General features: G+C 41.3%; 1 protein-coding gene across 2 annotated transcripts in view; it reads right to left on the bottom strand.

Annotated features, from left to right (window-relative positions):
- Positions 1–15,410, bottom strand: part of LOC104277944 (sodium channel protein type 5 subunit alpha-like) — a 175,476-nt gene that overhangs the window by 130,189 nt on the left and 29,877 nt on the right. For both annotated transcript variants that reach the window (XM_009874761.1, XM_009874762.1), the window contains exon 7: positions 4,481–4,544. In XM_009874761.1, the coding sequence (XP_009873063.1) occupies positions 4,481–4,544 (64 nt within the window). The remainder of the gene's footprint in view (positions 1–4,480; positions 4,545–15,410) is intronic.

Raw genomic sequence — 15,410 nt, 5'->3', positions numbered from 1 at the left:
GCTTTGTCTCCTCCTCGGAGGCTTCCTCACTTCTTGCTTGGGGTTGGGCACGTCCCATTGCCGGGAGCCAGCCTGGGGTTCGTCCTTGCTGTAGGTCCCTGAGGAATGCTAAAGCATTGAGTCCAACTACAGGCTTTCCCTTTAGCACCATCAGCATAAATACTCTTCTGTGGATATGTGGTAATTTTGCCCTCAAGTGCCACTTTCACACAGTCTTCAGAAGGCTGGGGATGCTTGTTTATATATGGTACTGCCTGCTATTACCTGCTGTTCTGCAGCCCTTGCACAGCAGAGCCCACTTGATGCTAAGGCTGGATTTCACACAGGCTAGAGCAGCTTTCAGCTTCTGCTCCTAGCTAGGACCTTCCAAATATTTGATCATTGTACCGGATCTTTACTGGACCTTCCTCAAGGCTAAAACAAAGTGTTCAAAATTGGATAAACTATACACTGGGAATTAAATTGAAAAGCAAATTTATAGAATTTGTAATCCCTTTGAAAATCAGACTATCTGAGTTTTCTCCATTTATTTTAACCAAATCAAATAAAAGAAGCTGAAATTACAAAGAGAACCAATTTGGATAAATCCCAGTGCAGCCACACTGAAGAGAACAACCAAATTTAACCCCAGTACACATCTAGAAACATGAATAATTCTGCAAATACACTCTTTTTTTTTTTTTGTAAGAGCCTTGCTGTTAAGCTCTGCTTCCAGTGTCTGACCAATCTGTGACATGCATCTCAGAGCAGAGGATTTTTCCATTAACGTAGTGCTCTGAACACGCTCATTGTGAAACGCCGAGCACGTGCCACTAGCGTTCACTTTGAGCCAAAGAACATCTTTGATCACAATCACTTGATTTTCTCTCTTCTCCAAACATTACTTCTTGTTTTTGTTGGACTCTTTGTTCCTTGTAAATACAAAGCAAATTCTTGCAGTACATCAAGGAGGAAAATGCAGTTGGATAAACAAAATGAAAAACAACACAAAAGTTCTATTTGATTAAATGAAAAATAATCACATTTCAGGTATCCTGAAGAAAGTTTCTGAGGCATCACATGGAAAACTCCACAGATAGGTTAGTCCTTGCACAATTAAAAAGTATGTCAGCTCCCTGACATTCCTACCATTTGTCTGCAGTGTGATTTTTAAAGAAGCTTCATCAGGTTGCATGAGCATACCTAAAACCATAAATATGCGGGGTTTTTTTTCTTATCTGCCAGGTAAAGTACTAGAGACATGTCTGCTGCTGCTGAGCGACATACATCTACTCAAATCCCTCCTGAACTAGAATCAATATTAGCTAGATCCATTACCTCCTGCTTTATTGGCAGTTTGGGTGCTTGTTCAGAAAACAGTCCCTCCTAGTAATGTAATAAAGCCCCCACCTTGGAGATAATTATGTTGTCTGTGATATAGCATCCACTGATGATCATTTCCCTGCTGATTTTGGCCTGCTACTTCAGCTCATGTTGCAGTCTCCATCACTACACACTCTTACATCAGACCATCTGAGTCTCATCACCTAATAATTGCCATAGCAGATTTATTTAGATTATTTTTTTTTGCTCTTCCATAATAACAGCAACCAGCCAAACCTCAGAGTGTCATTAACATGCTTTTAAAAGTGCATTAAAATGGCTTTGTCAATTACCTTGAGATTTAATATCCCAGCCACAACACAGATATCCCTCACTCCAACAAAAAATCCCTCCAGGACCGCACACATGACACAACCCTTCCCTGCTTTTCCTTTGGGTCTGCAGCGTACCCCAGAGGCTAATAAATTCAGGCCCAAAACTGGGAGCAGAAGCAAGCTCCACAAACGCTATGAACACTCATATGCCCTTGCCAGCTGTCTTTTCCCAACCCCACTTTCCTGATGAGTTGTTTGAAGACTAGTTTTATTTTTTTTAATTCTAATTGTTGATGGCTTCCCAACTTAAGTATCCTGGCTTGTCATTAATTTCATTACTAATAGACAGGGGAACCACAATCTGATGCATCCACTCCCCCTTAACCAATGTCCCTTGATCCTGTGGTGCACGCCGTCCCCAAAGGTCCCACACATTCAGATTTTGTGTTTCACTGTTAAATGCACTTGCCCTTGACTGTGACCATTGAAGGATAAGAGAAAACAAATCCTCTCTGTCAGATATGTCAGCCTGTAAATGATGGTCTCTCTATCCTACCAGGTGGGAACACATGACTTTTTAAGTCCCCTGAGGCCTTAGGATCATCTTCCTGATTATCTTCACATCTTTAAACAACAGGAGTAGGTAAATGGCAGGAACTCTATGCAAGGTGTACAGATGAGGCAACAATTGCCAGTTCTGAGCTAAAAAAACCTAGTTAAATAGGAATATTTATTCCCCATTTTTAGGCACTTCAAGCCAAATCTTACCCACTGGTATTAAATATTTAAATAAAACAGCAAGAGGCTGAAGAAAGGACTGATGCATAAAGGGAAAGTGGATTTCCCTTAACGACACAAACACTGATAGTTTGGATGTATTTATCAAAAGAAGCACAAGGACTCTAGGTGTGAGGTTGGCATTTTACTCTTGTGCACAAGATTCGTAAGTTCTTCCCCGGCAGTTTCAGACCGGGACTACATTGTGGGCATAGTGCCTCCATTGGAGGTTTTCTCCAATTATGCCTTTTTGCTGCCACACTGCACTTTATTCTCTTTCTAGGGAAGGAAATAAGGGTGGTTTTGCCAATATGCCTTGCTAGAACCCAACCCGTAAATACCTGCAGGCTACAAATATATAGATACTGCATGAGTACTGGATTGGTATTTGACTTCCCACCCTTTGGGCAACTTCGAAGCAGTAATTCCTCACAAACTACGTGTAATCTAATCAACCCTTTCAACATTGCTCAAGACCTGAGCAGCGTGCCACCACCATGGTCCAGGTCATCAGAGAGAACAATGTATAATATCTTGTGATGTGTAAAATATTGTTGCTGTACGGAACATTTTTTGCTCAATATTGTTGCCTATTGGCTATCAAAGGCTGATGTCCACCAGCATAGGTACATTGCCAAATCCTGGGATCCCCGGGGAAACATCCCAATAGTCTTGGAGTCCAGCCCAAGCACGGATAAATGCAATGTATTGCAATCAACAAAGCACTTAATTAATGAATGCTGACATTGTACCTTCCATGGAATGAACACAGAGGAAAGCATGGCCCTCTGCCCAAGGAACTTACAATCTAAATTAGACTGGCAATACAGATCAGACAAACAAGATATGCAGAGGGAAGGCTGACACTTCGGCTTTCCTTTTGTCTTATGTAAATGCAGATATAGACAGTGGCAGCAGAAAGTAAGATGTCTCTCTCCAGGACTCCACAGTTTTTCTCATCTTCCTCATCCACAAACAAGAACTTATTTTTCCTTCATCTTCCTGTTATCTCCCTACACACACGCCTCTTTTCACATTGAGTTATTGCTACTTTAAACCCTATTTTCTTCAGTCTTCCACATTTAGTTCAACAAACTCAAAACATTTCCTTCTAACAGCAGACCACTCCACCTCCTCCCCTAACTTGACCTATGTCATCCACCTCCCTGGCTTAAATACTCTCGCATATTTAGATCTAAACTCATCCATCCCACCATTGTAAGGTCTCCTCTTCCTTTTCCTACACCTCTTAACAGCCTACAATCTTTGCATGGCTTATAATCTCCTCTGCCCAAACAAGACCTCATCACTCTCCATCCCATCTGAACTCTTTCATTTCCTTCAAGATCATGAAAACGTGTCAATTAAAATCACACTCTCAGACAATGTGCTTAGACCCTGAGGACTGGTTGCAGGAGGAATTGTTAGTGTTGACAGATGCTAGGGACATAAGTCCTTTCTGCAGAGTAAATTAGTATACCACATAAATTATTCTAGATCTCTTCACTGTCTATACCATAAGAAAATTAAATACACATACTCTGTAAAAATATCATGTACAAATGTAGATCACAACTCAAAATGGAGTACCTTCCCACCTCCAAAGCATGTTATTTTGGAGTCTAGTATTTGTCGATTTGTTTATCTTCCTTTGCCAAAAGCCAAGAACTCATCATTAGTCTAAATCCCTCCAGCTTTTGTTTCCGTTCCTGTTTAATTTCCTTTAAAATACTCTCCACTCGACCAAAGTGTAACTTAACTTTGGCTGTTGTTTTACCCAAGAAATTTAAATGTCTTGAAAAAGAACTGTAATAAGGCCCTTCAAGATTTTAGACCTGAATAAGCGACACACACAAACTTCTCTTCCCTGCAGTTCAGAAAATTGTATTACTATGCACAATATTGTCATTATCCTCTTTCCTATTACAACTGACACAAGGAAGTTCAAATATCTACTTCATGCTGGTGAGAAGTGGATAGAACTGAAGGAAAACATAGCAAAGAAACCCCAAAGTCAACCCACAATAAAATCAAACCAAATGTGAAGATATTTTTAAACTACTTACCCAGCATCAGAGCTATTGCCACACAGTAACACATCTTCTGTACCATTTTTTATGAAATAGTTCACTGCAACAGAAATAGAGAAGTGGCTTTTTAACAAGTACATTCTGTGAATAATAACATTCACGAATATCATCCACCAGCCAGCATATTCAACTGGGACAGTAATTGAGAGATGAACGGTATGTTTTTGCTTTGTTTTGCTAATTTTAGCTTTTATAAATTGTAAAAAGAAAAAAATAATACATTTTGTCAGAGCTCTTTAGGTGCTTGCTGATTGCATTCCAAATCTGACCAGTTTAATAAGGTGGAGGCAGGGCTGTGGGCAGTATTTGCAGGAAACATCATCTAGCCTTGTCACTGGCTGTTCTAACCAACAACATTGTTACTGAAGTCAGTATCGCACTATGTAATGATATCAAACCATAAGATTGCTAATAACTTTTAGACTCTGCAGTGATGAGGTACATATTAATTGAAGTTTGCAGTAGAAATTCCTGACTCATAGGTAAAAAATGCAACCAGCTGTAAGTTAAAACGTAGTAATACCAACAACGCAGCCCACTCCTACTGTCTGATGGATTTTGCTCGGCATAGAAAGCACACAGTATAAACTAAAAGAAACTGAAAAATGTACCCTGTTAAAAATCAAACAAACAAGGATGTGTTCGTGAAGACAAATATTTATCAATGTAGTCATCTGTAATGGCAATGGAGAGAGACAGACACTTCTCGAGGGAGATTCGGAGAAGCGAGCTAAATTTAAGTGCTCTGGATCATTCCCTGGTTGACTATCAATGAGGCTTAAAGAAATTAGCATCCCCAGGCTAATGAGAGCATTTGTGTGCACACTCCTTCTTCTATCCTCAACCAACAAAGTCTAAAATTCAGTGAAACAGAACAGGAGTCCAACTTCTTCTCAAAAGGGTAAGCAAAATCAGTTTTTCAGAGAGTGTGAAGAAATGGAGATGTGCTAAGGAGCATCTCTGAAACCTGAATGACAGCATGGAAGAATAGGCAAATGTATTTATTTAGAAACATAACAAATGCAGAACAGAAGCCACCAGCTGACTGATGAACGGCAGATAATCCAAGTGCTTTGCCTCAGAAGAGAGGACGTGATCCCCTGTTGACATAAGACATGATGGTGGCAGCCTTATGCAGCATGTTTGTGAGCAGAGGGGCCCCTGCAGATGATGCTCAGAAGAGGTTCTCCATTCTAGGCTAACCCTCTGCTGTGAAATGTTTTAAAAATCAAGAGTGACACCTTATCCAGGCAGGCTATGCAAAGAATGCTCAATGGCTCAAGCCACCAAACAGATGTGCTGTGGCTTTCTCAGTAAGCTGCGACCAGTGGAAAAGCCCTGCCCTGCTGCATGCCAGGAGAGAATTACTGTCCATGAGCTGGTGGTTACAAGGGCATGTGATGGTGTTCACAAGTTATCAGAGCCTATATCCTGCTCATACTCCATGCTTTTCCACTTTCTCTTACATGTGGGCTTTCTGTGGAAACACCTTGACTGACAGCCATGCCCAGATATTCAATATGGTCAAGCATCTGCGATCAGTCCCAACAGAAAGGGGAAGGATACCATGTCATCCATTTCCTTCCAGCCTCCACTTCTGCTAGTGAAAGACTTCTGCTTTTCTTGGGGCCTGCTCTAGGTGATCCTGTTCTGGCAGAGTGGTTGGACTAGATGATCCCTAGATGTCCCTTCCAACCCCTGATATTCTATGATTCTATTATTTGGGATACTCAGACGTAGTGACACAAGCCCATCAGACTCTGCGGTACAGAAGAAATACGGCACAACCATAAGATAAGAGATAGACAAACAACTGAAGAGGTTCTGCACTTCACTAAGAAGTTCTATCACTACCTGGGGTACCGTGAACTTCACAAACATGCAATACTCCCTGGGAACTTCTCATACTGCAAATGCTAAGAACAGGAGGACCACAGATTTTGACCACTCTCTTTGAGGGTTGATTGAAGTTCTGGAGCTCGTTGAAGACCAAGCCAGCACCTCCTGGCATTCAAATCAGAAGTCAAGAACAGAGTCAGAGCACAGAAGAGAAAAAGAAGTCTCTGTGTGCAAGCAAGAAATTTAAAATCTCGTGAACAGACAAAATTCTATTGTTTGTTGTTGACTTCAACATTTACATTTCTAAACCAAGCAATAGAGTAGATGCCAGAAAGTGCTATGAACTGCACGCTGAGGAGCCGGTGTGTAGATGTTCCTGGGAGGGGGTGTCTTCATCACGGAGCCTGCAACCACGCGACGGTGTCACAGCTTCTGTGCCAAACCTCAGCCTGAGGAAGAGCTGAATTGCTGATTCCCTACTGATAAATGAAGGGGGGATTAGAGTATTATACCCGAGGAGACAAATTGCTGTAATATCAAAAATGCGCACAACAATCAATTTGTCATTCAAAGCAAGTTGGTTTGGATGTCTGGATTTTGATCAAGCATGCTGGGCAATCAGAGGTCTTTAAGAAGCAACTAGTCATCACTCTTGCTTTTAAGAACAAGCCACCTCAGTATCATATTAACCCATGGACTCAGCTTTCCATCAGTTAACTCTAACATGGACAAAGAACACAAAACTTCTTTTTGATTTACAGTAGGATTTTCTCTTTGGAAAATAGACTGCTCAAACTGATAAGCACTACCTCAAAACATACTGATTCTTTTGTTGTCTTGGAAGATTACAATTACTTTGTGTTTCATTTTGTCAGTTTTCTCACAGAGAAATTTTAGCATGTCAGTGGGAAAGAAAATAGGTAAACTGAAGTGGAAAACGAAACTGAAAACCACTATATTAGACTTTTTTTCCCCCAATTTTTAAAGTAAAATCAAGCCAAAATAATGATGTTTGTACACATGCATGTGTGTACGTAATCTTTGTGCAACGTGTCGTTCTTTCCAAAGGAAACTTGAATTTATTTCTACCAGCTTTACTAAAATGTTGATGTCACAGTTGTAGTGTGTAGAATGCCTTTTAGGAACTTTTCTACGGGAATTTCCAGAGTATGATAATTAGTTAATTATACTGAAAGAATTTTAAAAAATGCTTAGAATATCACTAGCTTCATATCAGTTTCTAGTTGCTCACGTGTTATTTACTTCATTGTTGTAAAAAAACCCTACCTATCTTCCAATAGCATGAAACGTTTCTTGTCAGTACTCAGCAGTCAAAAGTTCAACAGAAATGTATTTTCTAATAACCAGTTGTTATCTTCTCCAGAACATATGCACGTTTGTGCCTGAGCCTTATAAATATATACTAAAACCCTGCATCTCCAGTGCTCCTGGTGTAGTATTACTTGTGTTGGGTTGATTCTGTTGTCATTAAATAAGCGTACAATTAATCCCTATGTTGGTGTTGTCTTCCTATGGCTTTTGTTTCAGAGGTGCCAAGTTCAGTAAAATAATCCTGTAAAGTGAGTGCTCACAAGCAGCTTATTACCTTCTTACAGAGTTTCGTCTACCTGCAAACGACAGCGAGGTGATAGCAACTGCTTCAGCCAAAGTGGCTCAAGCACCACTTATAGAAAGATTTGGCCCAAACCCACACCCCTTGCTGTGTACAGGGTATGACAAAGCTCACACTAATATAACCTCACTGCAACTAATACTTGTGCCAGCTAGTTGGAAAATAGGAGAGGTCCATCTCCATCTACTAGGGATCACATGGTATTGATATTAGCACACCTGTAGCATCAATGAATTCCCTTAATTGTTTCCAAGAAAGGGTTAAAACCAAATATCACTCAGCACAGTTGTTATATATTACTTTATTATCTGGTAGGGGTTACTGATGGTTGTCTTTAGATGTGACAGAGAACTCAAACAGCAAAACTGCACGACTGTCGAGCGTAGGAATGTCTGCTCTGCCCCATCACCAGCGAAGGGACCTCACAGTAAGCACAGCCCAGGAAATAATGTTCACTCATCCAGCTCGCGGTTACATTTACATCAGCCCAGAGTAATTCAATCTTTCCAGCATCCTCAGAGCTCCAGGCTTTCCAGGGACACCAAGAAGTTTGGTAGCGGCTCCAGCCATTAATGATACCTTAAATCTTAAGTTTGCAACAATATCAGGAAGATGAAAATATATCGCCCTGTTTTTCCCTCCTATACCACCATGAGTTGCTGTGTCTCCTGCAAGTCCATGCTCTGCCTCCTACATTGCTCAAAGGACACAGCATTGACCCCAGTTTTAATGTTGCTGTATGCAAGTGGTGAGGAAATACACACATTCCTCTAGACTATTCTTGCAATGTCTTCCTTCCAAAGTCAGTTTCTCAATCTTCTCATAATTTCTGCCGTTTCGTTCTACACTCTTCTGATTTATCAATATCTTTCAGGTTTCTGCTTTGCTCCCACCGGGCAAATCCGGCAGAGTAAACATTCCCAACGGCTCCAACTGTCAACTTGAAAATAAAATAAAATAAAAAGGCAAACTTCCTCAAAAGAGTAATTTATTCTAATTAAAATTATGCTCCAGCTTGTACTTTCCACACCTACATCACAACACTGAGCAGAAAGCCAGTGGGATGCATAGAGCTGTAGGGTAAAAGTCCTCGGTTTTGCGCAAAAGAAAGGAAAATTTTGCAGTTCAGGAAGAAAAAAAAAAATAGAGTCAACTTAGAAAACATGTTTTCTGAGTCCAGCTTCTGTTACTCCTTTGAAGACTCAGCTGAAATTATATTTTGACTCGTCTTACAACAAATTCATTCCAATCTGAAAAATCCCTATATATGATCACACTTTCATAAAGAGCAGCATTCAATTATCATTAGTCACTACCCAGAGGAGAGTCCTCTGGCTGACTTTCTAACAAAAACTTCGGAGAGGTGTCTGTTATCTCAGACTATTTATTGCAGGCACACGGGTGCTCACTGATTGGAGACTTTCTCCCTGCTCCGTGGCTGGCACACAATGCTGACAGCCGCTAAACGTCCCGATTCCAAATTTAAAATGCAATTCAGAAAGTTCCGTCACCTTACAGTTGTGATACGTGACACAGAAATAAAATAGATAAGCCCCCCTCCTCGCCCTTTCGCCCACCGCCACAACAACACACTGCACCTCTGGGTAATACATAATAATTAAAAGGAATCCTTGCTGCACTTGCTGTGCGCACACTGTGACACACACGGTGAAGTCTCTAGTAAAAGAAATTGAGTTTGAAAATGATTGCTCACCCCATAACAGGGGATCTGGCTCTCCTCTGCTCTTCTCTGGCATTTGCTGCTGCTGGCCTTTCTGCTGGGTTTCACAGGCTCTCTCCTCTCCCTTCTTCTTCCCATCCTTCCCTCCCTCTTCCCCTGAGCACTCGCTTCTGGACCAGCTCTCCCCTGACACCTTACTGTGTAAAACCCTCTGGAAGGACATTTCCAAAACTTCAGTTTAAAAGGGATCAGAAGGAAATCACAGAATCACAGAATGGCATAACCTGGAAGGGACCTTAGAGATCATCTAGTCCAACCTCCCTGTCATGGGCAGGGACGCCTCTCAACTAGATCAGGCTACTCAAGGCTCCATCCAACATAGCGTTGAACACAAGGCTACTCAAGGTTCCGTCCAACTTGGCCTGGGGGGGGCCAGCCACAACATCTCTGGGCAATTTATCCCAAAGTCTTGCCGCCCTCGTACTGAAGAATTTCTTCCTAAGGTCTAATCTAAATCTATTCTCCTTCAACTTAAACCCATTTCCCCTTGTCATATCAGTGGACACTGCTGTAAAAAGTCCCTCCCTAGCCTTCCTGTAGGTTCCCTTCAGGTATTGGAAGGCAGCTATTAGGTCCCCCCTAAGTCTTCTCTTTTCCAGACTGAACAATCCCAGCTCCCACAGCCTGTCCTCGTAGCAGAGGTGCTCCAGCCCTGAGACAATTATGAGGATGGGTGGATGGATAGAGGGAGAGAGATGAAGGGGACAGCTTTTTTCCAGCATTGGCTAATACGTGACTTTAGGGTAATTACAGCCCTGAATTCTAGGCATAAGCTATGCAGGAGATATGGAAGGGCTGAGAGGAGGTTATAGAAAATCAAATGACCAGGTGCTGGGAAGAAAGTGGTCTCTCTAAGTTCAAGTGTCCCTGGTAGGCTCCTATCAGCTCTTCCCCCCATGCTTGAGAGAAGCCAAAGAAGCAATTTCCCAGCCAGGGCTCAGCAGTCCCCATAGTGTGGAAAACGTGTCAAATTTTAATAGTACAGCTTTTTGATCTCTTTGAGAAAAAGCCACCAAAAGTATCAATTGAGCCCTCTGCTAGATGGCTCCTGTGCACCAGGACAAGGCTCTGAAAGTCTCAAAGATTCTCAGTACCTGGTTTGTGCTGCCTGCATGGTCTGAGGGAAAGAAAAGCACATCAGGAGGGAAGGAAAAGCACATCAGGAGAGTTAAAGCAGACTAGAGAGGAGCGTGGAATTTAGATGCTGTCAAATCGGCTTGGGGACCGTGCCAAGTCCATGAGCATCCTGAGGAAGACGAGACAGGAGACAACGACTAGCAATAAATACGCATGCTGGCTTTTAAACATCTTCATATAACCGCCTTCTGCATCTCTGTCTGACGAGCTCTTAGGGCTGTAGGCTGCATTGCACGTAACTAAAAGCATATTTAGTACAACTTGTTTAGACATAGCCTTCACATGAATAGGCAGCAAAATGCTGAAGTGTGCTTTCTGGAAGTTTTATAGAGGTTTTTTGACTTGTGAAGGGGTTTTTTTTATACATTTCACACAAAAGAACTAAAATCAAAAGCTGCTACAAGGGTCAAATGCATTTGTGATTACAGACAGATGCCAGAAAAATAGAAGAAAATAGTCCTGCTTGTACTGTGACAAAGAAAACAAATGAATTGCATCAAAAACTGACTAGGAGACAGAAGACAAAGGTTAAGATGAAAAGGCAATGTGCACTATCTCTGTAAGATAACAGAGGCCTGTGTCTGCACCACTTTATTACATTTGTAAGTACAAGGAAAGAGAGGGTAAGCAGAGAGGTGACAAAATCTGCTATACATGGTATTTTCCAGGTAAATCAAGTGCAAGCCCAGGACTGAATGAGGGACAGTAAAAAGGCCTGTTCCACTAAAGAAAAGATGAGTGGAGAAATGCAAAGTGAGATATTATGTTGTCAGAATGTAAAGTAAAGTAGAGAAGGAGAAAGTCTCACCCATCCATAACCTTGTCAAGTTTCCTGTATCAATTCCTTGTATCAATTCAGTAAGAGATACAGATGCTTTCAGGGATCCTTACCCAACACCTTTTTGTAATATGAAGCTGTGATCAAAGAAAAGTGTAATACTGAGATGCAAGAGGAAGGAGTACTGTACAGGAAACAATGTATAAGTCAGCAGTTTGTCTCAACCAGTTCTGCCTAATATTCATAAAGATATTAAACAGAAACAGGTAACAACGATCTGGACAAAGGCATTGAGCACACCCTCACTAAGTTTGCAGATGACACCAAGTTGGGTAGGAGTGTTGATCTGCCCAAGGGTAGACAGGCTCTACGAAGAGACCCGGACAGGCTGGACCAATGGGCTGAGGACAGTTGTATGAGGTTCAACAAGACCAAATGCTGGGTCCTGTCCTTGGGTCACAACAACTCCTGGCAACACTTGGGGACGTGTGGCAAGAAAGCTGTCTGGCTGAAAAGGATCTCAGGGTGTTGGCTGAACATGAGTCAGTGTGCCCGGGTGGCCAAGAAAACCAACAACTTCCTGGCCTGCATCAGAAATAGTGTGGCCAGTAGGACCAGGACAGTGATTGTCCCCCTGTACTCGGCACTGGTGAGGCCATACCTTTAAGACTACGTTCAGTTTTGGGCCCCTCACTACAAGAAGGACACAGGTGATGGAGCATGTCCATAGAATGGAAATGAAGCTGGTGAAGGCTCTGGAAATCAAGCCTCATGAGGAGCAGCTGAGGAAACTTGAGTTGTTTAGCCTAAAGAAAAGGAGGCAGAGGGGAGATCTCATCACTCTCTACAACCAACTGCAAGGAGGTTGTAGCGAGATGGGGGTCGGTCTCTTCACCCAAGTAACAAAGGATGAGGAAATGGGCTCAAGTTGCTCCAGGAGAGGTTTAGACTGGATATTAGGAAAAAATTCTTCACAGTAAGGGTTGTCAGGCGTTGGAACAGGCTGCCCAGGGAAATCGTGGAGTTATAGTCCCTAGAGGTATTTAAAAGATCAGTAGACGAGGTGCTCGGGGACATGTTTTAGTGGTGAACTCAGAAGTGGTAGGTTTATGTTTGGTCTCGATGACCCTACAAGATCTTTTTCAACCTAAAGGATTCTATGATTCTACAATCCAGAAGACAGACCACGGCATTGCTTTCAATACGGTAACTGTTGGACTGGAGGATATTGAGAAGTGGGTAATGAGAATGACTGGGAGAAGTTTAATAAGAAAATCAAGTGAAAAAATGGAGATCTTTTATCTTAGAAAAGAGGTGACTACCAGTGTCAAAAACAGCATGCTGTCTGGAAAATGAAAAGAGGGAGCTTTGTGTGCTCTCAGTCACAGAAAGCGATAACAATGTTTTTTGCCCTAAGAACATGGAGAGGGAAAAAAAGAGATTTGTTGCTTATAAAGATATCCAGAATTACAATAGTTAATGTTAACAAAAATTTTGAAAAATATCTGTACTTCAGGCTTTACTAATTTCTTCTGGAACACGTGGGGCTGCTCCGTGCTACAGACAGATGCTCTTGTAAATACACCAAGGCCAGACTGAGCCTGGCACTTCACATATTTTATCTCCACCTCACCTGGGTGAATTCAGCGTTGATGAAAAGGATCAGGAAAAAGTATTTCTTTACTTATTCCTTAAAACCAGTGCAATAAGGGAAAGCAGCAATGCAAGCTGTTCTCTGCACTTGTGATGCACCTGGGCTTACTGCTCAGAGTTAAAAGAAAAAGCTACCTCTTGCCTTTGCAAGGCACGTTGTTGCTGAGCCCGGAGCAAGCAGAAGCTCATGGGCAGACTCTGAAGCACAGAGATGTGGTCCTTTCAAATGTACATCACTATACAAGTTGAGTGGTGTATATATATGTATGTATATATGTGTGTGTGTATATATATATATATTAGTTTGGTAGTTTATGAACAATTTGAAGGTATAGGAAAACTCTGAAAAGGTTCACTGATAGATCTTTCCTCTAGTAGACCAATCCTCTTGTTTTACAAATTACTACAAGATGAGAACTTTCTATTTCACCACAAGGCCAGAAAAAAACCCACAACTCAAGCCTATTGCAAATAGACTGTACTGGACGAAACAGTGCAGTTTCCTACGTTTTTCTGATCCTGGCACTTCTTCCGCTGGGCCTTTCTTTTTCTATTTAGCTTAAAATATGAAAGTGCACAGGTATAATGCCCATGTTAATAACACATCACAGCATCAAAGTTTGAGCATTTATGAAGATATTTATCAAAAGATCCACAGTACCTGAACAAAGCCGAAATATTTACAGTTAATGGTGGAATAACCTGAATAGATGCCACGCTGACAAGCGCAGCCTGAAAATCCAAAGAGGTTCTTTGTCTTAATCATTAGTTCATACAACCATATACAGTAAAACACCTATTCCAGTCTCAGTCTGATTTATTGCTTCCCTCTTTCCTCCCACCTCCATAATTACTCATCAAATACTCGCTGTCTTCTATTACCACCTCAGACAACACCTCAAACACTTCAGCTCTCCCCAAACTTGCTACATTTTTTATCTGGCATGGACATCATTATTTTCTATACAGTTTCAGAATATCTGTTCACATAGTTCCATTTCAGTGGTTCTGAAAGCAAAAAATGAAGCAATTCATCAGACAGAGCTAACAATCAGGCATAGAGCTCAGAGAAATAAATATGTACAATATATGTATGCACACACACATCTATATACACATACATATATATCTCTGTACTCACAGATCTATACCTCAGCATCCATGCCTTTATTTCAAACAGTATGTCACACCTACGAAGTCAGAGAGGAGGATGTGGAAAGACTCAAGAATTATTTCACATTGGTCTGGAAATGTTCCTGATTTAACAGGTCCGAGCACTCAGAGTGACTCTGATTGCGTTTCCACCACACACAAGACCACTTACTTCCCACAAGCCTGTGACCCTTTCTCAAGTAACATGATTTGAATGGGTATCACATCAATGTTCAGCAATTTGGTCTGCAGACAAAGGTCATCTATGCACAGTGCTCATGTTCCTCAACCTTAAGCACCTAACGTGGCTAGTTTAGTTGGACCATCTCCCTAGCTTGCTCAGTATGGTTAAGGGGTAGAAAATGAAGCAGGATCCTCCAGAGGCCACCTCCGAAAATTCCTTTCCCAAATCACTCCTACAACTTTGTTGGATGTAACTGAAAGCTGTCAAGACTAGGTACCTAAAATAAGGACCTAAACTTAGCATATTTTATACAATTTTCTAAATATAGAACCTGAAGCAACTGTAAGTCTTACAGGTCTAACTGGAGATGGCAAAACATATATTGCATTTGTCTTTATCTAAATTTTTTTTTCTTATTTAAAGATGGGTTTCTTTCCCCAGACCTTTGGTAACTACAGTTTGACAAGAAAAAGAAAATACTGGACTCTGAGACTATAATTTCAAAAATGATTTAATAATAATTTTACTATATTTAGAAGGTTTTCTTTCTTAAGTGATTTTTCTTATGCATTCATCACCAAAATTGAGACCTGCCCTACGAAAGAACATGCTATTTAAACTCAGATTTCTACTTACTACTTACTGACTAGTCAATAATCCATTTTAGTACTGGAACACATAAATGATTTTAAAGATTCTTCAGTCATCGGCCGTGTGAATCAGCTACCCTCAGTCCATTGGTACATGTCTTCTCTAAGTCAGTGATACATCTGACATGCTATAGCTTTC

Source organism: Apaloderma vittatum, unplaced genomic scaffold (genome assembly GCF_000703405.1).
Source record: "Apaloderma vittatum isolate BGI_N311 unplaced genomic scaffold, ASM70340v1 scaffold10858, whole genome shotgun sequence".
Classification (NCBI taxonomy): domain Eukaryota; kingdom Metazoa; phylum Chordata; class Aves; order Trogoniformes; family Trogonidae; genus Apaloderma; species Apaloderma vittatum.
The sequence above is the reverse complement of the archived record's forward strand: the minus strand, read 5'-3'. Positions and strand labels throughout refer to the sequence as shown.